Source organism: Cygnus atratus, chromosome 1 (assembly GCF_013377495.2).
Source record: "Cygnus atratus isolate AKBS03 ecotype Queensland, Australia chromosome 1, CAtr_DNAZoo_HiC_assembly, whole genome shotgun sequence".
Taxonomy (NCBI): Eukaryota; Metazoa; Chordata; class Aves; order Anseriformes; family Anatidae; genus Cygnus; species Cygnus atratus.
In genome coordinates, this window is record NC_066362.1 from 89,564,113 (window position 1) to 89,590,792 (window position 26,680).

Sequence of the window (26,680 nt, forward strand, 5' to 3'; positions counted from 1 at the left end):
TTTCTGTGCCTGAGGGGATCTAGGCACAAAACCTCATTTTAAATGTAGAAAACAGGTCTCCCAAGGCTACTGCTGCAGCCAGGGCAGACAGAGGCTACAACACAGGGCTATTCAGAACAGAAGCCTAATTTAGGTGGCTCTGAATGACTTGTGAAAGGAGCATCTCCTTCCTCCGTTTCTTTTTTTCCTGTCTCTCTCTACACTGACTTCAGAGAACCTGGAGAATCTAATCTGCCCCTGCACCATGCCTAAAGTTAGCCTTCTAAATACCACTGTGAGTCACAAATCTAAGGGACTTTCTCTCATTGCATTCTCAAGAATCTCTTCGTGCAAAGGGAGCTATGTTGCCTGCAAGAGCTCTTAACACCCTTCTAAAATTATGCAGTCCTGTATGATACAAGCTGGAACTAGCCTTGGCAAGTGCAAAGATGGAGTTACTTCCTCTAGTTGACATTTCTTAGTGTCAGGAAGTGCTGGGGAAAAAAAAGTCTTGAAATTGGGTCTAACAATACAAAGGAAAGAAAAAAGTTAATAAAAAAATTGTTTTTTTTCTGAAAGGTATGTTTTGTCTTCCTGCCAATTCAGTCTTTAGCCTCTGCTAAGTCTGCCAACTAGCAGTAACTGATAGGGCATTTTGTTACAACACATCCACGCTCCAATTTCACATAAGGATATAAGCATGGCATTGTTGTTTATGCCATATTTGAGTTGTCATTAAAATTTCATAGACACAAAGAAGGTATTCAACTGAAGTATACATACCATTTAACATTTGGTTATTTCACTTTATTATGAAAACAAAGGAATAAACATGCTTAGGGAGAAACAGCCTGAAGTTCCACTGAGGTTGCCCTAGTGTTATCAATTAAAAAGGCCCATAATGTAGGAGTTTTTATATTTATATATATATATATATATATATATATATATATAAAAACATAATAGTAATTCATGAAACAAAGATTTAGCAGAAGTAGCACAGATAGAAGCAGATATATATTCAAATGAGATATGGAATCTTCTGCATTCATATACATGTAACTAAGATGGAGGTCTTACTATACCAACTTACTGTCTTACTATACTAACAATAAAATGACTGCCTAGTCTATCTGCTGTACCATGTAGATCTCATTAGTTGTGGTGGAATAAGAAGTAGGTAAGACCTCTAAACCCAAAGAAAGCTCAAGATACATCCTAACAGGAAACAAAGATGATGTCAGAGGTAATACGGTTTAACTAAATAATGCTTCCCATGTTGTATAGTCCCCGTAACAACAGAGAAAATATTGTTTCCTCTCCAGAGTAGATATGGAGATGAAAACGTTTCTTTATCTGTTGGTCATTTTTTTTGTTCAGTCAAATATTTGGGAGGTGAATATTCACATTCCAAAATACTGTATGTATTAAAAGAAAGAAGAAACAACACTGTTTATAAAATTAACACTCTCACAAATTTCTGTTGTTCAGGCTATAAAAAAAACAAAAACACCTGCTCTGCCCCTACTCAGTAACAAACCTTAAAGGATTAACATTTATACTTTAGGTATAAAATGCTGAATAGACCTAGACTATCATTTAGATCTAAATAAACACCCAGACATCAAAGTTTCCTAGAGCCCAAACATGCTTTTGGTGACACAGTTACACCTCAGAAATACTAAATCCGTCCATTTAACTGGAAGTACCTCTGTTTATCATTTGCAGAAATAGACTTGCTTCCTCAATCAATAAGGAGTCTAGCACCAAAAATAATTTCATGTCAATGCATCTCACCTGTGCTCTTTGTTTCTCACGTATCTTGACTTCTTTTTCAATTAGTTTTTGCCTCTGGCTAGTTTCTTCTTCCAATCTTTTTTCCAGTTGCTCTCTGCGGCGTTTCTCTTCTTCCAGAGCACGTTTTTTAGCTTCCATCTCCCGTTCCTAAACACCACAGCACACGAAGGGCAATTATGTGTGAAACTATAGTTGATACGTAATTTCTAGCTAGGACTAAATCTCTTTTTGCCTCTTTGGCAGGCAGAAATATATATGCAGCACAGTGGATTGAGAATTGTAATCAGAATTGCAAATACTACCACTCTAGAAATGAAGGTTCTTCATAAGTAACTCTCACAGTAGTTGTAGGAGCAATGCTGATTAGCTTCTGATGGGATTTTGCCCTCAACTCACCCACTGAAATAGCAGTCACCACATATGGGCTCCAAGATGTACCATGAGAGTGAAACCAGACCAAACTCCGGAGGGAGAGGCAAATTCTTAAGTCTCAATTAGATGTAAACTATTTAGGGTCCAATATTGCATTTAGGAGGGTATTACCTAACTTACATGCCCACTCTTATTTTTACTCATAAAATTATGTTTTACCCTGGATTCAAGCAGCCTAGTCTTTTCAGCATGTGCTTGTTTCAGAAGTCTCTCCATCTCTTCTATTCTTGCAACATTTGAAGTGCTAGCACTGTACAAAACAAACAAAAAACAATGAAACAGTTATTTAAAAGAATACTTGATATTTAAAGCCATATTTTATAGTCCAGCATTAGACAGTTTAAGAGTGGAGTTGATACTGTTCCGATCCAATTCGGTGCAGTAGCCTCATGTCATAAAAACGAGGCAAAATACATGATACACTGAACGTATATGCTTGCCATGCAGAGTTGTGAAAAATTCAGACTCAGGTACCTAAAAATGCATCTTATCAATCCCCTATGATCCATCATCATCTCTCAGATAACAGAATATGGAGGCAGTTACCATGTCCTAGCAGAACACACCACTGATTCTGAGAGGTGGCATAAGTAGTCATCTAAATACACCATTTAGGCCTTTCTGGCCACAGACCATCTCTGTTTAGATGGAGGATTTAGATGGAGGATTAAGAAGTATCTGTAAAAAACATTCATTCAGTCACAGAGCAGCGTCAAATAATGCCTACTAGTTAAGATAACTGGCAAGCCAAGGAAACCAGTGATGACAAAGTGATAGATCCTGGCCCACCACAACGCAGCTGTCACACCACTGCCTGTCTTTTTGGTTCTATTTTGCAACAGAAGGGTACTCGGATGACACTTCTTCACTTTCAGCTAGCTATCAGAGGTGGTGTCATTTCTGCATCTTGGACCCAAACACTCTGCAGTGGTAAGTATCTCATTCTCACAGTGAGGGGCAGAGCAGAAGGATCCTAACATGTAGTTGATAAACAGGTTTACAGTGCGCTAAACAGACCTACTGTGTTTCTGGCTGCATTTGATGGGAGATTTCTCAAAAAAAAATTTATTTATTTATTTATTTATTTTTTTTAGAGATTTACTGTACCCACTGCTGTACAATGCTCCAACTTAACGTAATAATCAATTGTTCCTTTAAGCAAACTTACATGTGCCTCAAAGTGTGATAGACACCTGGTGTGGATAACATCTTTTATGCCCTTTGCCCTTCACAGCGATGTTTTGCTTCTAGTATAGGCATCTTAACCTTTAAGGATTTGACAACACTCTTGTAATTACTAATCCAGACAAGCCCATAACGAAGGGGTGATTTTCTGCCTCATATGATCTGTCAGAATTTTAATCTGTTGAGTACACTCCCACATGCCTTGGCAGATACTCATTACATAATACGGAGGTCACTCTTCGTACATTCTGAGAAGGTGCTACCATCTCACCCCTAGTTTCCATAACAAGATACCTAACTGGGAGAGGAAGTATTCTCTTAAGATACTCTGCTAACACTCCAGTTATTATTGAAAAGCTCTGCCAAATTGCATTCTTTCTCTTGCACAGGGCATTTGCTGTCTGGTGCCTGATAGGCAGCCAACAAGCAATACCACATTTCTTGCTTCCAATACAGTTTCTTTGTTTCATCTCAATTTAACAGTCATTTCAACTGAGGTATTTTCATGCTATTTTATGTTTCATCTCACACTGTTGAGGAAGAAAAGTTAAGCTGTACTACCATTACTGATGCTACTAGACAACACGAGGAAATTGAATGGGTTCAAATGTTCAGGGCAGAGAGAAACTTGACCAAGGATTATTCTGAAAATACTAACTGATCACTCGAGTGGAAGTTGGTGTTAGGTGGCAGGTTTATTCCTGCTACTCAATAGCACACAGACCAACTGTGAAGGGAGTGTGGCAGAATGGAAGTAGTTCAAGCGTGTGTCCTGGGCAAGGGAAAAAAAAACAAACAAGACCAACAACGCTAGCTTTCTGAATATGCCTCTGATGGTCTATAAGACTGGGAGTTTTGTCAGAAGTATGAAGTCCTCAGAAGACATTTCTCTGTCTGATACTGAGGATGTGTATTGTGAGACGATACAGTACAATACAAAATACCTCCCTTAACCCAAGCGGCAGAGGAAGTATAATCCATCTGAAACCTAAGCTGTAAAAAAGCTTGTCATCTCTGAAAATAAATGAAGCCACTGACTTGGATACCTAAGCCTAAGTTTGGCTAAAGTATGTTTAGTTGATGTGCCTAGAAAATTGGGGTCAAAAAACTTCCATAAAAGCAACATGGCCATACTTAAGTCATTTGAGCAACCTGGAATTTGGTTAATTGCAGTAGGTTTTCCCATATAAAACCAGTTAATACTTCAGCTTAGTTAAATTCTTTCATCCTTGATTTGCTTATGCAGAGATGAGTTAACTGATGAGATAGCCTGTGTCCAGCTATCAGAAACTAGCTATGTATCTAAAACGAAACTACTCAGAACCTGAGTCCTAATGTTTTATACTTAAACTAACAAACAAATAAAAACTGACAGTCCCATACCAACACCACTGGTATTTTCTAAAATCCTTGACATTGCAGCGATAAACACTACAAGAGGAAATTAGAGGACTGGTAACCTGTTACAGGAAACAGATGTTGAATAAAACACAACATGCTACCCAAAAAAGCTGTCCTTGCATTCAACAAGAGGTTCTTAATCCCTTAATCATGCTGTATTTAATTATCAGCCTCTGCTAATGCTTGTGAACCTACTGGGGCAGGACTATGCACAGAAGTGAAATCACCATTATTAAAACCAGATTGTCAGTAGAAAATTGTTTGCACACAATTTTAAGACTTAGCTGGACTTTTTTTTTTTTAAAAACAGGTCACTGATGTTTGTTTTAATTGTAGTTTGAGCTGACAGTCTCTGAACAGAAGAAAAGCAGCTGAGGGCTCTAAGCCTTTTAGAATCATCTCTTCATTTCTACTGACCCAGAAAAGGGAGGGGAAAGGGCAAAAAGGATTGCCAGAGAACTCCTAAGCATTTCAGCATTAAGTATCAGCATTATTTCAGCATTAAGCATAAGCATTAAATATCTAGCAAGTTAACATGCTGGACACACATAATGAATGCACTTAATCACCAGCAGGTATCTTAAGAGACATTTTGTATCACAGGAAACCTGTAACAACTAGGGAAGGAAGCTCAGGAATTATCCCACTCAGAAAAGAGCATCATAATTTCAGTTCAGGACTGACGTTGATTTCTATGTGGCCTTCAGCATACCATTTAGCCTCTCCATATTTTTATTTTCCATCTTTATTTAAACAGATGAGATGATAGTCAAACATGATGATGAAGGGCTACACAAAGTACCATATATTATACCTGTCTAATGGTCTTACATTTTCTTAACCAGTTAGCAGCGTTCACATTACCATAGCATCAACATTCACATGTTCCCTTTGTTGTTATAACCCTACAACCATTACAACATCAGAAATGAAGGTTATTTACCTGGAAATGTTATCTGGTGAACATGCTGATATGCTTGTCTCCATACTGTCAGAACTGTCCAAGCTTAATGTATCAAAGGCATGGTCCTTGTAGCTACGATCTGGGTAATGGAAGCTATTCAAATACACGTTAGATTCGGATGCTGTTCTGCTGTAGAATTCAGGAGATTTCTGCCTTTGGTTTTCACATATACGTTGATGATTATACCCTACGGAGTACAGAGGAAACATCTATTTTACACAGAAATTCTGTGACTTGAGCATAATGTGTTCACAGCACGAGCATTTTGATTACCAGCTCAGACTTAACTGCTCTGTGACCATGGTACTAGAAAATTAATTTAATAAATGAATCATAACTGAACACCTTTAAATACCTGTTTTATCTATGATGGACACGAATATATGCAGATTAGTATGACTGCCTTTTCACATATATTATTGTACACGTATTATGAAAATTTAACACACACAAATTAGACCTATTGCCAAAAGTACCATAGCTGAATTCAGGAATCTAAGAATAATTAAACAAAACACAACAGTCCTGATTATCAGAGGTCTCAAGTACTTGTTTGGTTGTTTTTACTGAACATGGATTATTTCTTGTCTGTTTGAGGAACACTGGCTTTCAGTAAAGTGCAGGCTGAGCTTGCCTGATGAAGAGGAGAGTATAAAAGACAGTTGGAATTTTAATTGCTGAAGTAATTGTACAACACATTTTAAGGTTTGTTTAATCTATGTGATTATGAATGCAGCTTCATTGCTCATTTTTCCTTGAATCCATGCAAGAAGTGACACTTCCTCACAGCTTTGATGCTCAGTCAAGTTTATAATACTCTCTGTACAATCCTGACCCAAAATGTGAGCTGGTGGCAAAGTTGGAGACTAGAGCAACTGTTACACTAAACCAAAATCTCCCTTTCAGACAGGAAACCAGACATTTAAGATAATACACAAACATGGGAAAAGTATTGACAAACATACCAAGTTCACACAAAATTTTGACTAGACACCATCAAGACACTGTTGTTAGGAAAACTCACTAGAAGTGGGAATACACTCCTGCCTTATTCTCTACCTGCATTTATATGGCTACTGTCTGGTATTGGATATGTCAGAGTCGGGAGAATTTCATTTCAGGGAGTCAACTACTGCAGCTCTACCTTAGAAAGGCTATACTATTCTCCAAAAGGTGTATGAAAAGCATGACTAAGGCTGCATAATTAGAGCATATTATTAAGGATCAAGCCCTCCAAGCATCTCCAAGGCAGATAAATTGTTTCCTGTCCCCTCCATTTCACTTCCCTCTGCACAATACAAAGACTTCTTTGTAGACAATTAATGCTGGTTTCCAAGGAACTAATAAAATCATACTTGCCATTTGAGAGAACACTACATTTCAAGAGAAGTTCAATTGCTCTGATTAGTAAAGGAGACAAAAAGGATACAGATGCACTTCAGCATTTACAGATAATAGCATCACACAACACAGATGTTACTGATTTACATGTGCAGTCTGTTTTCTTCCCTTTATTATGGCAAATGCTGCTGTTATTGTAGATATAAATTACCTTTCATGCTCGAACCTTTGGAATGACTAATTGCTCCTGCGAAATGGTTTTCAATTATTCATTATGGAAAAAGAGAAAAAAAAAATTACTGAAAGAAACTGCATTTAAATGAATGTTTTTCTATGGAGCCCTTTGCAAAAGCTGGGCTACTCAGAAATGTTAGTTTCATATCTTGTACTTGACTGAAAAATAAACCCATCTAAAAGGTACAGAGGAACATATCAGTTTTACGAATACTTTCCAAAAGGAAAGTCAACTTTTTATGAAGATAAAGAATGCGTTTTTAAGTAAAACATTTGTCAGTTAAATTTATGCAATCATGCAAATGTAACTAAACACTGCAAGGCATGTCTCTCTCTCTATTTATATTACAGCAGTTTGGCTGCAAAATTACTTGCATTTGCAGAAGCAAAGCATAATGTGATGCTCTCATTTGCTCCTCGTGCCTTAGGCAACAGGCAGTTCACAGCTCAGGATCGGCTGTATACCAACACCAAGATGCCTCTCAAGCAACACATTTCCATTCCCAATTCACACATCACACAGGGAAAATCAATTTGTTAAAGTATTATTAACTGCTCAGGTACCTATTCACAGCACATGCAATTATAAAAAATTAAACTCCTTGTAAGATCCACTAAAAGTTTCCCACAAGCCAACAACACAAGTCTAAGCTAATACAGGAGCTAAAATGTTTCCCACTGCATTGGTTTGTATTCTCTTTAGTAAAATAAACTTAACTGTTAACAGACAGACTGTTCAGCAAAATATTACAATATCCATAAAGCCACAGCATCCAAAAAATCCAAAGGAGTTGTCACAGAATCCCAAAAAAAACAAATGTATCACCACAAAATTATAGAGAGGTCAGAGTTATAGGTGAAAAGTTGTTATTAAAAGCAGCACTGTCAAGCATGTCAAGAACCAGTACTTCATAAAAAAAAAAGTCTTGGTATAACATTTTCTTTAATTTCTACTCTTACTTTTTTTTCTTGAATGTAGAAATTAACATGTCAAAATACATTTTTTTTTGTATGAAAACATGCCAAACTAGAAAGCCCATGTCTACTTTGTCATTGTCACCCACAGATCTGCAAAGACTTCCAAATTTTCTGCTCTACTTGTTTGGCTATGAGCAAAGAAGCAAAAAAAAAAAATAGGCCTGCACAAAGCTGCAGCTCTGCAGTTATTAGCATTAACCAGAAGTTTTGTTGTGACAGTTTGACAGCAGGAACAAGAATTTTTGAAGTACTATCATTATTTTACAATTATTTTTTAAAAAATCCAAGATTTCAGAAACTACTTGACAGTGCTGATGAAACCAGTACTTTTGCCAAAAAACAATGACAGACGCAGCCAGGTAAAGAGATGTTTTCATACCTTTTCTAGCTTTTCCTGAGTTTTATAAGAGAGTAAAAAGAAAAAGAAAAGCAAACCACTTTGAAAAGCTTATAGTTGGTCTTCACATATATATGTTGCACTCAGCACACTGTTTTTCGGTACAGCTTAAGAAGCGTATGATTAATCGTCTTGTTGGTACCTAACATCTCTGTCTCGACAGTACTGTTCCCTGAATTGTGGCTTGTCTTACGCTGTAGCTCTCAGCTAGCCATCCCCTCCCTTGTGGGGGCTAGCCCACAGTCCAGGGGGCCCCCCTCCTACCTCTCCTTGCACAGGCTCCTCATACCCAGCACCCCATGGGAACTTCTTGGGCCAGTTTTCACCTGTGCAGACTGGTCTCTGGATTGTATCAAACGTTTTTTAAATTCTGTTTTTTTTTTTTTTTTTTTTTTTTTTTCCCCTTAGTTTGCTTAGAAAGGCTTCTCCACAGGAGCTGAATCTATAAATACAGTTCTTCAAAAACACCTCTTGAATAGTTGCTGAGAAATACTTTTTCCATTAATATTTATATCAAAGATGTCTCCTCTTAAGAGCAACTTATAAAATGCTTAACTCAGGCAATGATTACTGACAGCCACTATTCATTTCTTTCAAGGAAAATTTATGAAAGTGTTTCCTGCTGGGTCTCTACTGGATTTGGTCTAAAATTTATTCATAGACATTTCTAGTTTCTGCACAAAGAAATCCATGTTTGAACTCAAGTGGCTGTTCTTTGTTTCCTGACTTCATTTTTAACTCTGATTTTTTTGTCTCGGACTTTTATATTTACCTTCTTGGACAAAAATGAGAAAAAGGCGGAGAAAACAAATTGAGGAAAACTCGAACCGTTATTAATTTAGTAATTCTCACATAACACTTCTAAACTAGTTGGGCGACCACTTCCTCCAAGAACTGCTGAAGACTCTCTCTTCAGATTTATACAAACACAGCAAAAATGTCCGGCCTAGAAGTCGACTCAACACTTTTAAGCCCTGAGGAATGTGCTGAGCCCCTACCACTGCTTCAGGAACGCATCATCCTCTTTGTCCAGCAGTCCCTGTGACCACATTGCGGCCTGTGCTCTGAAGGGACTAGGATGTGACTAGCCGCCTGACCGTGACATCCATCTTATTCTGGGTTCTGCACTATAACGGGATGCCCACAGAAAGAGTGGTGCAGAGACTTTTGTGATGTGTTACTGAGACTAAGGAGCTTTCCCCAGCCCAGAACCACAGTGCTTTAACAAGAGAAAGCAGTTACGCTCTTCAAGTTCCTCTGACACAAGTAAATTCAGGGCCCTCTACTGTTGAACACAAAGGGGATAAGCCCTTTGTTAATTACTTAGAGGCAGTCAAACCACAAACAGTCCTTGTATTCCAGTATCCTTCGTGTTTGGACTGTTTCTCTGTGTAAACTCTGTGAGAGTTCAAATAAAGCTCCTGTCAGCAATGTTATTTCCCTTACACAAAGCTGATGTGTCAGAACAGGCTGTCTAGAACCAGTCGCTTTTCTAGTACAAATTACTCCCCTAAGGCTCTCTTCATAATTCACTATTTCCATTCAAACTGTTGGATCATATAAAGAATAATCATCTTCTAGTATGTCAGGCAAAAAAAACCTGCCTATATTCATATAATTTTCTGAGTTACTTAGTGACAAACAGAACATAAAAATCAATTGACCCTTTTTAAAAACGTCTTTGCCTGTATTAAATTTGTTAACACTTCATAATTATGTTTTAGGTCACACATACTCTTCTACAATCATATTATAGAAACAGTTCCATTTTAACACACATTTCTTGCCATCACAATTTAGCCCGGCTGCCCTTATTGATCTTCAAACTGAAAGTGCTTCCTGCACAATAGCATAATGATGAGTCTCAATGTACTTGCTGGCTATTCCACCCATGTAAACGCATTACATAAAAGAAGCTTTCCACACTGAGTAAGAAGCTCCTTTTGTACTGCATCTGAAATATGTCAAGCTAAGTTAGCCACAATACAGTAGGTTTGTGGAGGGCCTGCTGCACAAATAAAGAACAAAAAGAACACATCACAACTGGATCAGTTCTACGAAGCAAATATAGTAAGTCATGAACCCTTCTAAACAAATTCGTTCCATCAATGCATTTAGTCATCCTGGTGCGTATGGATGACTTCAGCCGTGCTTTTTGACTTTTAATACCTGCTATCTCTGACAAGTCCTATAAAAACAGGATGGATCCTGTCTCAGCTCAAGCTTAGTCAGTACTATATAAGGTCCTCTTGCACTAACTTTTGCGATGATGCAGATACCAGAAAGAAAAGAAACTGACAGATGGCACTAAGGAGCAATTCTTTTTGAAGATAGGACAGTAACGAATAAATGATTTCGTTAAAGCAGAAATTAAGTGTATCACTTCAAGCAGACAAACAGCAGCCACAGAATCTCATAGTTTATGAGATCATGTTTCAAAGATAAGTAACTTTTGCATCCAGAACCGTTGTGCTCCTATTCCAAGAGTGCACCTATTTACTCAACATGAAACATCTCTTCTTTCCTATGTTGTAGCCCAAATATTTAAAATATTTGAGATGGGTTACAACACTGCAGTTCTAAGTCATGATATTAAATGCATGTCTCGGGAATTACTTGGTCCAAGCAAAAATATATGCCTCTGAAAGAAAATATTTTGAGATTGCACCATGAAAAGATTTGGGAGGGGTAAAGGGTGTGGGGGGTGCAACATGTAATATCTTTAATATCTTCCTTCAAAATCACTCAAGTTACCCATTTAACCCAATGTGTATTTTTCAACGTACTTTTAGTGTTTAATGAGGTATATTTGATAACCATGTACTTCAACGCTACATGCATGCCTATGCCATAATCTTAGTATCTTATTTTACCTATACCTGCAAATGGCATTTAGAGCTTGTTTTTCTTCACCAAGGAGGAAATTTTTATTTGACAGCCCTGTAGTCTATAGCAACACCAGTTTCAGATTTATTTTCTGAAAGAACAAATGTTGACTTTTAATAGAAATTAATCAAATAAAAAAAGGTCTTACCTTTGTGCATCCTTCTTGATTCTGACTCTTTGGTCATGGTTGCCAAGCAGTGAGGAAGCACACTGCCACAGCTGTTGCTCTGTCCTAATGGTAAATGTCCCTGTAGGAAATTTGTAAATATTTGCTTAAAACGATACTTTTAAGACTTTTTGTATTTTTTTTTTTTGTATTAGCAACTAATGATAAAATAACTTGATTTGGCATCAATATCATTGTGACATCAATCAACCACAGGTATTTTGGTTGTGCAGAGTCTCTATTAAATGAAAATGTTTGCAAAGTACTATCTCTACCTTGCTGCTGTTTGTTGATATACCATGTCACAAATAAGGAATATCGTCACTTTATATACGACCTTATCCTTACCATCTAGAAGCCTTAGGTAGAAAGGAAAACAGTCTGTCGAGCCTCTAGAATCAAGTTAAACTAACCTGTAAACAAAATTCTTGAGATATACTAATCATAAATGTGTGATTACTATTACAGCACCACATTTTCAGAGGGCAATATAAAGGCTGGAAGCATGGAAGGTTTCACATATTTTCCTACACGTTAATAAACATGGATTTCTTTCAAAGCCAACATCAGGTGTGAATTTGAGTGAAGGATTACATAACACTACAATAGAGTAGCAGGTAACCTTACCCATAAACATGGTTTTATATAAAAATTGGAAGGCTATTAATAGCATGCCACTACGCACTTTAGATGTAACGCTTCGTCCAAGAGTAGCGCTGTTGAAGTGTGGTGATACAGTCGGAGCTGTTTTCTTGCGAGGCAAAGTATCACTCATGTACATGCATTCCCTGTGCTGCTTCTTTCGCTCTTCCAGATTTCTGAAATGCTTCAAACGGAATTTGTTAAACAGTTTTGACAGAAAGAATTGACCTACTTGCTCAGCTATGCTCTATACAGAATATAGTGAAGGCAATAATCTGGGTACTTCATGGGACAGAATGAAATCTTACAGTACCTCCTGCTTCACAGTGTTACATAGGATTTCTATAAATACCATAATAAAAAGCATGTTAAGAAAATGCATCAAATTCATGTATACTTTCTGTGTATGTGTCCCTGTACCTAAATTATTTTTCTTAAAACTCAAGTCTAGTGTACAAGTGGAATTCAATTAAAAGAGGAAAAACATGCATTTACAAGTTAATCTAATGAATTGGTAACAAAATAATAATGCCTTTGAGAGGCATTGTTCAAACGTATAGGAAAAAATAATTTAAGATTTCAAATGAAGCCACTTGAACTTCATTGTTGCAAGTCTTCTGACAGTTACAATGGCTTCTAAATATTAACATTTGCCTCTGGATTATTCATATAAGGAGAATTTTTGCTTATTATTGTTCTATAATGCATTGTGTTTATTTTTAAATGACCAGTGTTCTTAACTATTACACTCAGCAATAAGATCTACCATGTCACTCTAAAAACTCTGCATGTAAATCAACTTCATGGCCACCATAACAATAAATAAATCCCAAGTTATCAGCTTTGAGTCTGTTACCTGTTGTTGCCTGCGGTGTTTCTTAGCTGGCAGAGGAGGAGGTGTATCAGATAAAGGAATAGGATCTACATGAGTAGCCATGACCGCAGGCCAATGGACTGATGGAAGTTGAGCAATAGAGCGAGGAGAAAGAGAGTGAGGAAATACAAATCCAGAACAGAGAGGTGATCTTAGCTTTATAGAAAAAAGAGAAATTACACACAGAGTTTTCTTTTTGGAATTGCTCAAAAGATACGGCACATACAAGCTGCAGTTTTAGCACTGTGTTTTTTGGAGCATTTAGCAGGAAAGGAAATTTGTTGTATTGGAGCTCTTAAGGGATATCTAACTACAAGAAGCAGCACAGAAATGCCAAATTTTAAACTAGTTGCTGCCTCCTTGCCACACAAAGGTAGGTGTGTTTACATTCATAAGATTATTCCATTCTTTTAAAAGTGGATTTATTACAAATTTGCTATGGTCGTTAGAAATTCAAAAACATCACAAAGAATGAGAAAAAGGAAGAGTAAACTAGAGACAGACTGGACAGACTCTGTGGAATAGCTAACATAAGTAGAAGCTACCCATCTCCCCCAGATATTCAAGATATATTACTTCTATCACCTCACAGGAAGAAAAAGTTATAAAACATACAAAATGAACACCTAAGCACCTCTGAATGAGTAATTAAATGTGTCCACAGACTGTTTCTCCACAGGTGCATTACATTATAGCATTTGACAGGCAAAGATTGTCACTTATTGCTGCTTGGGTCATAATGATTCAGGTTTTTTAGCCTCTGAAGTCCCATCTACACAACTTCAACTGGACCGTTTCTTCAGCTTCACTATTAAACCATTATCTGACTTGGTAACTGGCAGATGAGAGTTTGCCTTTGGGACAATTTGTTACATGTTGAATGACAAAATAAATAAATGAGTAAATAAAAATCAGCCATGAAAGAACAATGCAAACAAAGGGGAATGTCTCCCAAACAAACCTCTTTATTTTGTGGCTGGCTCGTCAGCACAGCCGTGGAAGGCTCAGTGGAAACTGCGTCAGCATCTGTGGGGGGCTGAGTGGAAGGGGATATATTCGTGGAATTGCCATACAGCTCACTAATTTCACTTACACTGATATAGCCCTAAAAGGAGGAATTCAGAAGTTAAAAGAAGCAAAAGCCAAAAGACGTGCAAGAGTATTAATGTATCTAGTACGATGAAAGTTAGTTTTGAGCGATACAGCCAGATATTTGTTACCATTGAAATACTTCATCATAAATAAAGAAAAATTATCATCAGGCTTTTCAAATGTTGAATATTCGGATTCTGAAAACTGTTCTTCATTTAATTCCGAATACATTTATGTGATCAAAAGGCAAATGTACATTAAGTGACCAGGAGATTTCAATAAAATGTAAATACCCCTCAGAAATTGCTATGCAGCCCTTTCTTGGGAAAGCAAATGTACCAGCATGTTGACATGTCAGTATGTATGACAATTCACATATTTCTTCTTTTCAAAAATGCATAAATTCAGCAATGATTATGGAAGGCAGGTTGAAAAAAAATACAAGTCTTTTTATCTATCAGTAAAATTTTAAATTTATTTAATCATTCTGGAAAATTAACTATCATACAGTGAATACTGCACTCTAGAAATAGGAGATAAATCTCAATTCAGGCACCATTTTATGAACTATTAAATGAGAAGGAAGCTGGGTAAACTACTCATGTTCCCCTCTAAAAACATGTGGCCATATTACAGTAAAACAGAATCCAGTATGAATAAACGTAAACCCTGCTTAGCCATATTGTAGCACCAGTATATTGGTCACCAGAACTTGGCAAATCTGTGAATGCAATATTGCGTTATTTGTTATAGATGATAAAAGCACTTTCACCACTAGATGAAAAAATAGTCATTTCAAACTCACAATTCCAATGAGGATTCCCACTGTGGTTAAAAAACAAAAAACAACAACAACAAAATAATAGCAAATATAAAATAGCAAATGACTTCATAGTGTGTTAGCTCAGGCCTTATTATTAAATTACAGAAACTGTTTAAAGTCAGACTAGAAATCCAATTCATTTTGTCAACACTGAACTTTTAAATGGCATTGATTTTTTTACTTTCTTATTTAAGTATTGGGATAAGCGTCCTGCTGTTCCTTCTTTCATTTACCTTACAGTAAGTCCTAATTGATTTCACTGCAGTGAACAGAATGACACTGCTTGATAATCCACTTCAATAAAAAAGAGTGTCAGGTTCACTTAATGTAGTTGCATTTTGAAAAATCTGTAATTAAACAAACCATTATGTGGATATGAAGATAAAATCAGAGATAGTGCCCACTTTCTAGTGAGAAAACAATCAGATCCATCATAAAAGAACAAAAATGAGGCTTGGACTTGCCAAATGTCCTGGTGGGAGATGAGATGTCCAGATCAGAGTGCAACCTAGGACACTGCAAGTGCAAACATCTGCAACATGGCTCACGGTGAGGAAGGATGCTCAACCCCACTGGCATATTCTGCAGACCATCCTGGTTCACCAGGAGCTTCGAGGCCAAATAAGCAAGATCACATTTCCCAAGTGGTAGGAGGATGCATGGTTGCTTTAGACTTCAAGAGCCCACCTTCCCATTGTGACACCTACATCATTAGATGGGGCAGACCGTGTTCTGGGCTTCAATACAAACAGATCGACTGAGTCCAGTCAGACCTCTTAAGCAGAAGGTAATGAAGCATCCATGGACACCTACCTGTCTGCCTATTTGAAACACTAGTTTTTCTGCTTCTCCTATTGTGACAACAATGAATCTCCAAATTGCAGATAAACAAGTCAAACCAAGAGGATAAACATGAGAACTTAATGCCAATATTTTATGTGCTGAATCTTTGTAATAGGCTATGGCTTACCTTACACTGACCTTATTCACAGACCTCGAGTGAGAGGCTTAACGAAGTATCCTCCAAGCTATGAAGTCTTGACAGGGGCAGGTAAACTCTGAGCCTCAACAGGTATTACCCAAACTAACTCAAATTTTCAGCAAAAATATTTGGCACTTTTATTCTAACTATTCACAGTAATTATGTAAATAGCTCAATAGGTTTCTTACAACCACAATAGCTTCAGGTCTTTAATTCAATGCTTTTTTAAAAGATCAAAACATACACTTATCATGCATTTCTGCAGAGCCTTAAAATAAAAAGGGGAAAAATAAAAAGGTGGAAAGGCCTCTTTGTAAAATCTACAGTTCTAAAAGATGACTAAAACATGTTAGTACTTGAACAGAGTTATTCCTGGACCTCATTCTTCTTCGTTTCAATGAGGTTTAATTGTCTATTTGAGAAAATTAAGATACTCCACACACCCACACATAAAAACGATTGTTCTTCCAGGGCAAGAGTTTAAAGCAATACCAGTCACATCTGGGAAAATGTCAGAGCAGCTATTTTTGTTCTGCCATGCATTTAGACTTTTATGAATAGCTTTACTAAGTCATTTCATCATCTCCAAAAAAAACTATATGAATAGGACTTGACTAAAAACTAAAGTGCTTTTGCATGAAGAGTTATTAAAAGATACTTACAGTAAAGTAAAAAGCAACAAAACTATTTACCTCTTTTAGACTATTGGGACTTACAGGAAATCCCTTTCCTCCAGAAAGCATGGAATATTTCTTTTCCAGATTACAGAGATTCTCTTTTTCCTGTTAACAGCAAACAGAGTTTACATTAAATACCAACAGTAACGTAGTGAAAATAAATGCTAGCGATTTTCTCAAAAGCATAAAGAAACATGCTGGGATTGAAGGCTAGAAGCTGCAAAGCTGAGCTCCAACTTCATTCATTACAGCAGAACCAAACAAAAAATGGAGGTACAGAACAAAAAGCTAGTGAAAGATTTTGTTGAATATTGAATAATCACAACCAAAAAGGTCCTCCTCCAGCACTCTGAAAATGCTGATTCGTCTTAATGAACTGAAGTTGATTTTCCTCATGGTTAACAAGAAAACAAACTAGACATGAAAGGTTCATGCCAGCTTCTTATTAACAAGATGTTAACTGATATAAGTAGTTCATCTTCTAGTCCAGTACAAGCTATTACAAGTCAAAAATCAGAGCTCTTTGTGCAGAGTTTCAGAAATCCTTTGCTGTGTTCTCTGCAAGCATTACGTCTCAGAATCTTAAGAGTACATGCCAGGTTTTGTTTACTGGGTCTTCCACTTAATTTTAGGACACAAGGTCCAAGCAGACTTTAGCACAAGGACCAAGTAGACTTTTAGCTTTCATGTCCTCTGTGGTCCTCAGGAAGTTCAGTAACCACTCAGAAGCACAGGCTTCTTCTAGCTTCAGCACCCGAGGAGATGACTGTTTAAATCCTCTGAAATGGTAATGCCTCAAAACCTCTCTACCAAAAAATGCCACTAATGTTAAAAACTTACCCTTTGCAGCATCATTATTAGGTTATTTTTCTCTTTTACAAAATGATCTTGTTCTCTTTGTGCTTGTTGGACAATATGATTAGCTTGTTTTTTTAGAGCAGAAATCTTTTCCTAATAGGAAAAAAAAAACACAACAATAAATCACCTTTTACATGTTTTATTTTCAAAGCACAAGACAATGAGCAGCAAGGATCCTATTCATGAGACCTCACTCATTCATAAGAGTTAAACAGTAGGAAAATAAGTTTTTACATGACACCTCACTGCTCTGAAGGAAATAATTAAACAAGATTTAGACAGTAAAAAGAATTTCTTCAACAGACAAAACACCAGTTGCATATATTCTTGGATAATATGGTGACTAACACCCATACACTGAAAATGGTAGTTCAGAGATGCAATTTCTGATCTCTGAAAAAAATTGTATTTAATTGTTTCAAATAGAACCATTACAACTGATTTTAAAAATTAAGATAATTTTCTTAATTTGACATTCTATTATTATTTTAACAAACTCATTTAACATCAATCATCAGCATATAATAACTGCAGTTTTGACCACGGCATGTGAATCTCCTTGCTTAATGAAGGAAAAATGCTTTGGTACTTTCTGTAGCAAATTTAATGGTTTAATTCTCTTATGCAAATACGCATATATTAATTTTATTCATTTGTTTGCTTTCACAGAAACACACAATTCGATATGTTTGCAATGTTATTAGGCCATCATCTTCACTCTGCTGCAAAAGCTTTTTCAAAAGGAAAAATTTTGCATAATTTCTTGCAGATGGGCAGGCAGGTTGTAGATCTATTTCATCTCCTTTATGCTCAGCAACAAAGAACAAACAGATTGAGTGTTACTGCTTTTACCTTTCTACTGACAATGCTACGCTGATATTCAGCTACTTCACGCAGGAGCTGTTGTGTCAGATTTTCTTTCTCTTCATCTAATCTGCTTTCATGTTCAAGCTGCTGAAATTCCAAATCTTCAAAGTGTTTGCTTTCTATGTCCAATAGATCAGCATCCTTAAGCAAAAAAAGAATAAAAGGATCTTGCATTTACTGAACCAGAGTAGAGATACTTACAAACACACATAAAAAATAATCAGTCTAAAATGGTACTTATGTACCTCATACAACATGTTCAGAAGCTCAATGCTTTTAATTATGTAGTGTCGTAAGAGAGCAAATAAGGCTAATGGTTACTTTGATGTTGCTTTCTCCATCACTCCTAGCATCCCCCCTGCTGATAAAGACATCCTCTGCATCGTAAGGGAGTTGCTTTTCAGCGTTCAGAGCAGGCTGGAGCCTCTGAAGCACCGAGCACTTCCTGGCTAGACAGATCCGTACCATGCTGTAGCCTGGCTACAACTCAACCTGAGCGCAAATCAATTTGGTGAGGCTGCCGCATGCCAAACTGGCATGGCACCTGCTCACCAACTGAAAAAGTATAGAAAGTATCATTGCAGTAACTCTAGAGAACCACAGGCTGAACAAACTACTTATGGGAACACACACTCAAATGAAGGAGCACTTAATTTCTTCAAGTCTATCCCGAGACGTAGTGCTGTTTATAGCAGCAGCCGTGCAGCCAAATAAGAGGAAGGATGCGTGGAGCTGTGTGTCCTCTGCACAACACCATCCTCTGCGCAGCGCTGCCCAGCCATGCCAGATGTGCAGCCAGGGGCTGCACAGGGACCCTCAGATTGGGACAGAGAATTGCTCCCTATGCAAATACACAATGAAGGACACTACTCATCCACACAGAGACGTTAGTCAGTAGGTGTATTGCTTCACAAATGGCATCAAAACCATTTTGTGTGTTCCAGATTTCTTCAGGAGAAAAAGTTGAATGCTGCAGTAGGGACCCAAGAAATAAGAATGCATCTGCCTTCCACTTACAGATAGTGAGATAAAACTTACTGTACTTTTCAGCATAACAACTGAAAACTAATCTTTCTCCTGAAATATTTGTATATTCATAACATAAATCCCTACTTAAAACTTCCAGTTTTCTGAAGAAAAATGGATTTTTAGTAATCATTGTATTATTAAATATTAAAGGTTTCTAAAATAGGTTTATTACATAATTTGTTATGTTTTACATAGCTTGCTATGTAAGAAAACCCTATATCCTGTAAGCAATGTATTACTTTGGTGAAATAAAAGTTCAGTCCTTCTCTTATTTTGACCTAAGGCAAAGATTTGTGGCTGATGATATCCACAAAGGTTTTCGTAAAAACATTCAAAACTAGCTTCCAACAAACTAGGGAAAGACATGGGATGCAAAAGCTGAAGAATCCAAGTTACTATACAAAATATCAACATCTTCCCATTGTTCTCCAAAGACGTGCCTTTCACCTGCAGTAGACAGTAAGGAGATCCAACGCAAAGACATGGGCTAAAATGACAAGAAAGAGGTTACCTCCAGTACAAAACCAGTACAGCAGCAAAGGATATGTAGAATAATCATTTTTGTTGTAGGTAATGACTTCCTGAACCAAGTAGAAAGTACCTCCCCCTTTAACTAAAGCAATTGACATCAAAACACTAACTTAAAAACTCTTAAACAACAGGCATGATGTTTCCATATTCGACTCTCAAATCATTGATTTCTCCAACATCTCCATTAGTTCTGTAATGGCACTGGACAAAACTGAATGGGAGAGAACCTAGCCCTTCCATCGGGATGTGGTGGGAGCTCCAAAGTCCCATTTGTAAAAAACGTAAAAACATCTGTAAGAATCAGATTTTTATCTGAATAGTTAGGTATTTCCTAGCAGTGGACAGTATCTGGGAGTACCCTGGGAGTACTGGTTGATAGGCAGCTGAATATGAGCCAGCAGTGTGCCCAGGTGGCCAAGAAGGCCAACAGCATCCTGGCTTGCATAAGCAGCAGTGTGGCCAGCAGGTCTAGGGAGGTGATTGTCCCCCTGTACTCGGCTCTGGTGAGGCCACACCTCGAGTACTGTGTTCAGTTTTGGGACCCACGCTACAAGAAGGATGTCGAGGTGCTCGAGAGAGTCCAGAGAAGGGCAACGAAGCTGGTGAGGGGTCTGGAGAGCAAGTCTTACGAGGAGCGGCTGAGGGAGCTGGGGTTGTTTAGCCTGGAGAAGAGGAGGCTCAGGGGAGACCTCATCGCTCTCTACAGGTACCTTAAAGGAGGCTGTAGAGAGGTGGGGGTTGGTCTATTCTCCCACGTGCCTGGTGACAGGACGAGGGGGAATGGGCTAAAGTTGCGCCAGGGGAGGTTTAGGTTGGACATTAGGAAGAACTTCTTTACTGAAAGGGTTGTTAGGCATTGGAATGGGCTGCCCAGGGAAGTGGTTGAGTCACCATCCCTGGAGGTCTTTAAGAGATGTTTAGATGTTGAGCTTAGTGATATGGTTTAGTGGAGGACTTGTTAGTGTTAGGTCAGAGGTTGGACTAGGTGATCTTGGAGGTCTCTTCCAACCTACACGATTCTGTGATCTTTTCAGATTTCTGCCAGAGTCCAGGCATTTACTCTCACATTCTGTTTATGTGTATCTCTATAAACCCACACATGAGAACAAACGAACTTTGGTGTTAATAAGCTTCAAATACGCCATCAGAAAAATTAATGCTTTCCCTGAATACCTTCTACAAGCCCTCAGATGTCACTGGACTTTAACTGAAATGGTCTCCCTGCCCAACAGGAAACGTGTGCTCGCTACAGGCACTGGAGAGCAGCCATCTGTCAACAATCCACACAAACAATGCCACCTGCCCACTTCCATCCCAACCCAGACTCCAAACCCACACTGTAGTCAGATGCTACAGCAAAATTCAGTGCTTGCACCCTGGGCACAAAGCACTAAGTGACTCAAGTCTCAGAGCTGAAGCAATAAGGGAATTCACCACCTTCACACCTACCACATCAGCAGTAAAGTAGCACGACGTAACCTGCTTCAAGCAAAGGTATTTAATCCTACACGGGGCTTAGTTTCAGGGAAGAATAATATTTTTCTATTTTGAATAGCATGCTTATGTTGAAGCCATAACTTTTCTCACACTTTATATCCATTTAAGAGGTACTGTGCACTATTTTAGTGGCAACTTCTACTACTCCAACCACAGTAGCCACAGTGAACTACCACTCCAACTGGCCTGGAATAATATGCAATAGAAGCACACGTTACATTTAATGGCACACCCACATTTGTCCCATTTTCAAATCCAAAACTGTTATTAAGCCAGCTTGAAAGGAAAAAATATACATGTAAATATTTAACCAAATAGAATTCTAGAAGCCTCTTGGTAGTCAATAGTGAAAAAGGATTTACTACCACCCCACAGCAACAAGTTTGTAATTTCTCATGAATTAATACCTTCAAGTACATGACTGCACAGGAAAGGCTTCCTTTCCTTTTAATACTTTTGGGATATTATTGCTTTTTGCTTGTTTGTGGTTTGTTTTTTTGGTAACTTACAAAAATCCTTAAATGTCTCAAAAACACCAAACAACTGTTAGTTACTACAGAATAATTTAACATTGTTATTTCCAAAGTTGGACTTCTTCTCTTTTTGCTTCGTGAAAAACAAATCAGAATTCTGCAAATAAAATGTAATCTGATTATTATATATTAAGAAAAAAGTATTAAGACTACTTCCTATAAAATGAAAGATTAAAAATCTTAGTACTGATATAAAAAGTCTCAAGGCGTGAAAAAAAATTTAAGTTTCTCTTTCACCTGTCATCTGGAGCTTGCAATACTGAAGCTTTGAAAATGATTTTACCCCCATTAAAGTTAGCTCTATGTGCTGTATAGATGACATAACATTAATTGATACTAAAATCTTCCACAGAAAACAGATATACTTTAACTGACAATAAAGTAGCTTTTTGGTTACAAATAATACATAATAAAATTGAATTGCAATTAGACTTTATGCAAAGATTGATAAAAACCACTAATGTCCAACCGTTGAAAATGTAGGAAAAATAAAGTAGTTAAAGTAAGTGATATAATGTTCAAAATGAAATATTCACAACACAGTTCAGGCTAACAGTTATGTTATGTACTGAAGAAAAGACGTTATACATGACCTCACTGAGACAGCAATTTAGAGCATTGCAAAGGATGAATACGTCAAACAGGATTAAAAAATAATGGGAGTCAAGTGCTAAAACGGCTGATCCCACTATCCAAAGCTCAATATTATCTGCGTGAGCAAAGATTAGAAGAGTGATGCACTACTGTCCATCTAAACATCACAATTCCAACAGCCTCCATGCAGTCCAGCAGGCTGAAGGTGCTAATTATGGTTAAGTAGCTTTTAAAAACATTCAACACAAAATGATTTCTAATCCACCCATTTGGGCTCTACTTCTTTGCCACTATGAAGAATATTTATTACAAGCATTCCACCAGAAGGTAACCCTCATGACAATTGTAAGTGTCAAATATGTTCAAGCACTCTGTTGGATACTTCAAGCAGAATATGTTACACTTAACTCTAAAATCAACACAAAAAAAAGTAAATGCAATCTTGAAACTTGCTACTGACCCTCTTCAGCTGCTGCTGTAATTGTTCCCTCATGGACTCAGGGCAATTATCAAGCTGCGTCTTCTGCTCGGAGTAAAGCTCCTGAAGCCTCTCTAGTTTTTCCCTCTCAGCATCAAGTTTTAATTTTTCCTGAAGCATGAACCAGAAAATAAACAGAATTACCTTCAAACTCAAGCAGGTGTTAGTGACTATGACAGTGTGAGGCAAAAACTTAATGAAACAGTTGAAGCACATAGGTCATAGACAGAAACAACTTGTTAGTTGAAATGCAATGATGGGATTGCAAAACAAAAATAAAACATTAATCATTTTAGTAGGGTAATTAACTCTCTCCCTCGTCACTGTGTTTTGTTCCCACTTCTGGATGTACCTTTAATGCCCACTGCTCAAATGCTTATCTCACCTAATGAGAAAAAACGTGGAAATGGTATCCATGTTAGTCAGGTAACTGATGAAGGAGAGAGAAAACAGTGGTTTTTAGAAAGCAAAATGGATGGAAAATGACTGTAGTCTGGCAGTGAGGGGAAAATGGATTTTCTCAAGAGAATGAATTACATGCTTATGTGCTTCTAGACAGATAAGTACCCTTCGCAAGCGGTGAAAACACAGAATGAGACAGAGCTTTATGAAGAAATAACTGGTCCAGGAAATCCTGTTGCAGCAGAAACATGAAATGATTTAACAAATAGATTCGTTGGCTTCAGGATACAGGAACTGTAAACTGCTCTCTGGGGTCAAAGGGGATGCTCTACAAGAGACTCCCCATTCTCTTGTAACTAGCTCAGCTTTCTTCTCATTCCACTAGAGCAGCAGCACTCAAAACACTACTTATCACCATCAAAAGCCTTTACCTTTTAAAGCTTTAATAAAACACCACTTGTTTTGTGTGCAGCATTACTCTGAAGACTGGCTGCAGATCGCTTAAAGCTACCTTGTAAACTACTATTTGTTGATGGACCCAAATTTGGCAACCAAGTACAGACAATTCTTTCATTACCTTTTACCTGCATCTACACTGGCCAGCACAGCAAATGCATTTCCGTCAACTGAGCAATTAATAACCTGAAAAAACAGCATGCCTAATATGCCATAAAAACTGAAGGGATCAAGTAAGTCTCTGGAGCCCCAACTCCCTACTACCCCGTAAAGTCACAATGTACAGCTCCTTTTACCTGCTTTTTGTTCTGTACTTTGGTATCTCTTTTCAGATGGTCTCTAACTCTCCTCAATAATCTAAATTTCAGTGCCAACCCAAATATTCCAGCTTTGTCTTCTGGATGCTCCAAGAACAGCTGAATTCTGCCATGGCACCCACTCATTAGTCCTCTTTCCAGTCCCAACCATTAAAGTCTATATAGCACCTGCTGAGCCATGCATTTATCAGCTTAGCCGCACCCTTACGATGTCTGCCATAGAAAATAATATTATTTTAGCCTGCAACACTTGCTATTTCAAACTGTGGGATGGTCTTTTCCCAAAATCTTCTCTTTGCTGTTCCTGACAAGGTTCTCAAACTCTCATGCACGGTGGAGACACAATAACAAACTTATATGAGCTTTCTGCTTTATAGTTGTATCTCTAAATCTGAGTGGGGTCAGTAGATAGGATTTCCTTTTCCCAGTATTTAAAAAACAACAACAACAGGAAACATTCACATTCAGTCCCAATGTGAACTAAATTCCCAGCTCTGCTGTTTTCATTTACATGCGCAGCTTCTCAGCCCATATAATTAGATAAACAGAATGCTGAATGCAACAGTTGGTTGGGTTTTGTTCTTAAGCCTGTAAAAATGAGCAACTAAGCCAGCATATTCGATTACCTGCCCTTCCTGTGCTAGCTTCTTGCAGCAGCAGAAGCAGGGCTCAGAAATTCAGAGGATGAAACACATGCAAGCTGCACAGCGAGGGAGAAGCATTCAACTCTAGAGATGCCACCTCTAGACCTCTGTCCCCAAGGAACCCCGTTTGCTGAATCATCCTTACTGCCAGCACAGAAGGGAATTATGAATAAATCAGTAGTTACCCTCCTCACAAACTTTCCTGTTCATTTAATGTTCAGCCTACAGTCTGCCACATTGCTAGGCAGGCGTAAAGGGGAGGACAGAAACAAACCAAAAGCTGCAAGGACCACTGTGACCTTAGCTACGGTATCGTTCCTCTGAAGCTATTAATAACTCCCTAAATGCCTATGTGCTGCAACAAGCACACTCATTCATTAACAAGCAAGTCAACCCTCGAGTGTGAAGAGACATCATCAGCCAGAATAAAACTCACTGAGAACCATGCCAGAGATACTATTACTTCCCTCAAGAAACTAGGAATGTATTCCTTTGAGATTGAAAGCGATACTCATCTGTCCTATTTATAGCATAGGAAGTATTCACATCGCAACAAACTAGCTCCCTCAAAACATACAGGAAATATCATTTTCAGCAGCGAGGGGCATTATACGTTTTGCAGCTGTGGAGTTCAGTTCACCAACATCTCTCTTTTTGCTTTGGTAAAGTTCATTTAATTCACAAAACTAATTTGATAAATAAATGAATAATCAGATTAATTTTTTTTAAAGAATCTCTTCTATGAAGGTATCCAGGTGAGCTCTTTCAGAAGGGAAGCAGCATTTAAGGACTGTAAGGTAGGTGCAGGACCCAGCTGCAGGCCCAGGGCTGGCACTGCATTGAGCTGTTTGCTCAACAACAGGCAGGGGCACAGTGTGAAGAGAGCCCACATGCTCCAGCTGCACATCCTCACCTTAACCACCTAGGCTCACACTCTTAAAGGTTTTTCTGCAGACAGCTGCCTCCCAGTGTCCATTCTAGAGCCACACTATATGTAGTCTGAATTCTTGAGGCCCTGCTTCCACAGAAGGGAAGTAGAGCTCAGTAAAGCACAACACCTGGTCTTAGCCTGTGCTACGTGCTGCCTCTAGATGCAGGTTACATGAACTTGGGGTCAGCCAGGACACACAGCAGGACTGTACAGTGTTTTTGTGATGCGGGGGCACAGCTTGGATCAGTTTTGGGGGGGATATCTGGATACTGTGAAGGACAGCAGCAGAAAGCAGCAAGGTATAATGCTGTCATCCCTCAAAAGCAGAGACAGGATGGCAACAGAGCTCCCATGATATGAACACAGACCCTGAGTGATTAACATGGACCACAACAGGATTTCAACCTCTAGATCTGGTAGAACTGATTTTAGGGGGGAAAAAAAGAGAGAGAGCAAATAACATATATCTAGCGCACATAAAACATCTCATAGATAATGAAGACACAAAGGAGATGGGGTGAAAGCATTAAAGATGATCATAGCCCCTACAGGAATGGAAGAAAAAGAAGGAAAAGAGACAAACTGCTTCAGTGGTATCGCCTGTGGTTAAGGATGCCGTATGTCTGATCAACACCACTACTTAAAATCCCAGCAAGTCCCCATGCTCCTTCTGCAGAGAAGTCTCACTTTTCA

General features: G+C 38.1%; 1 protein-coding gene across 38 annotated transcripts in view; it reads right to left on the reverse strand.

The window, feature by feature from the left end:
- The window catches only part of PHLDB2 (pleckstrin homology like domain family B member 2), a 113,176-nt gene that overhangs the window by 7,099 nt on the left and 79,397 nt on the right, over positions 1-26,680 (reverse strand). For 15 of the 38 annotated variants that reach the window (XM_050708324.1, XM_035540728.2, XM_035540727.2 and 12 more), the window contains 10 exons: positions 23,220-23,348; positions 18,561-18,716; positions 17,691-17,801; positions 16,866-16,955; positions 14,238-14,381; positions 12,446-12,586; positions 11,743-11,842; positions 5,738-5,945; positions 2,368-2,458; positions 1,777-1,923 (listed from right to left, as the gene is read on the reverse strand). In XM_050708324.1, coding sequence (XP_050564281.1) covers positions 1,777-1,923; positions 2,368-2,458; positions 5,738-5,945; positions 11,743-11,842; positions 12,446-12,586; positions 14,238-14,381; positions 16,866-16,955; positions 17,691-17,801; positions 18,561-18,716; positions 23,220-23,348 — 1,317 coding nt within the window. The remainder of the gene's footprint in view (positions 1-1,776; positions 1,924-2,367; positions 2,459-5,737; positions 5,946-11,742; positions 11,843-12,445; positions 12,587-14,237; positions 14,382-16,865; positions 16,956-17,690; positions 17,802-18,560; positions 18,717-23,219; positions 23,349-26,680) is intronic. The other 23 variants (XM_035540753.2, XM_050708328.1, XM_035540758.2 and 20 more) reach the window with 3 other exon arrangements.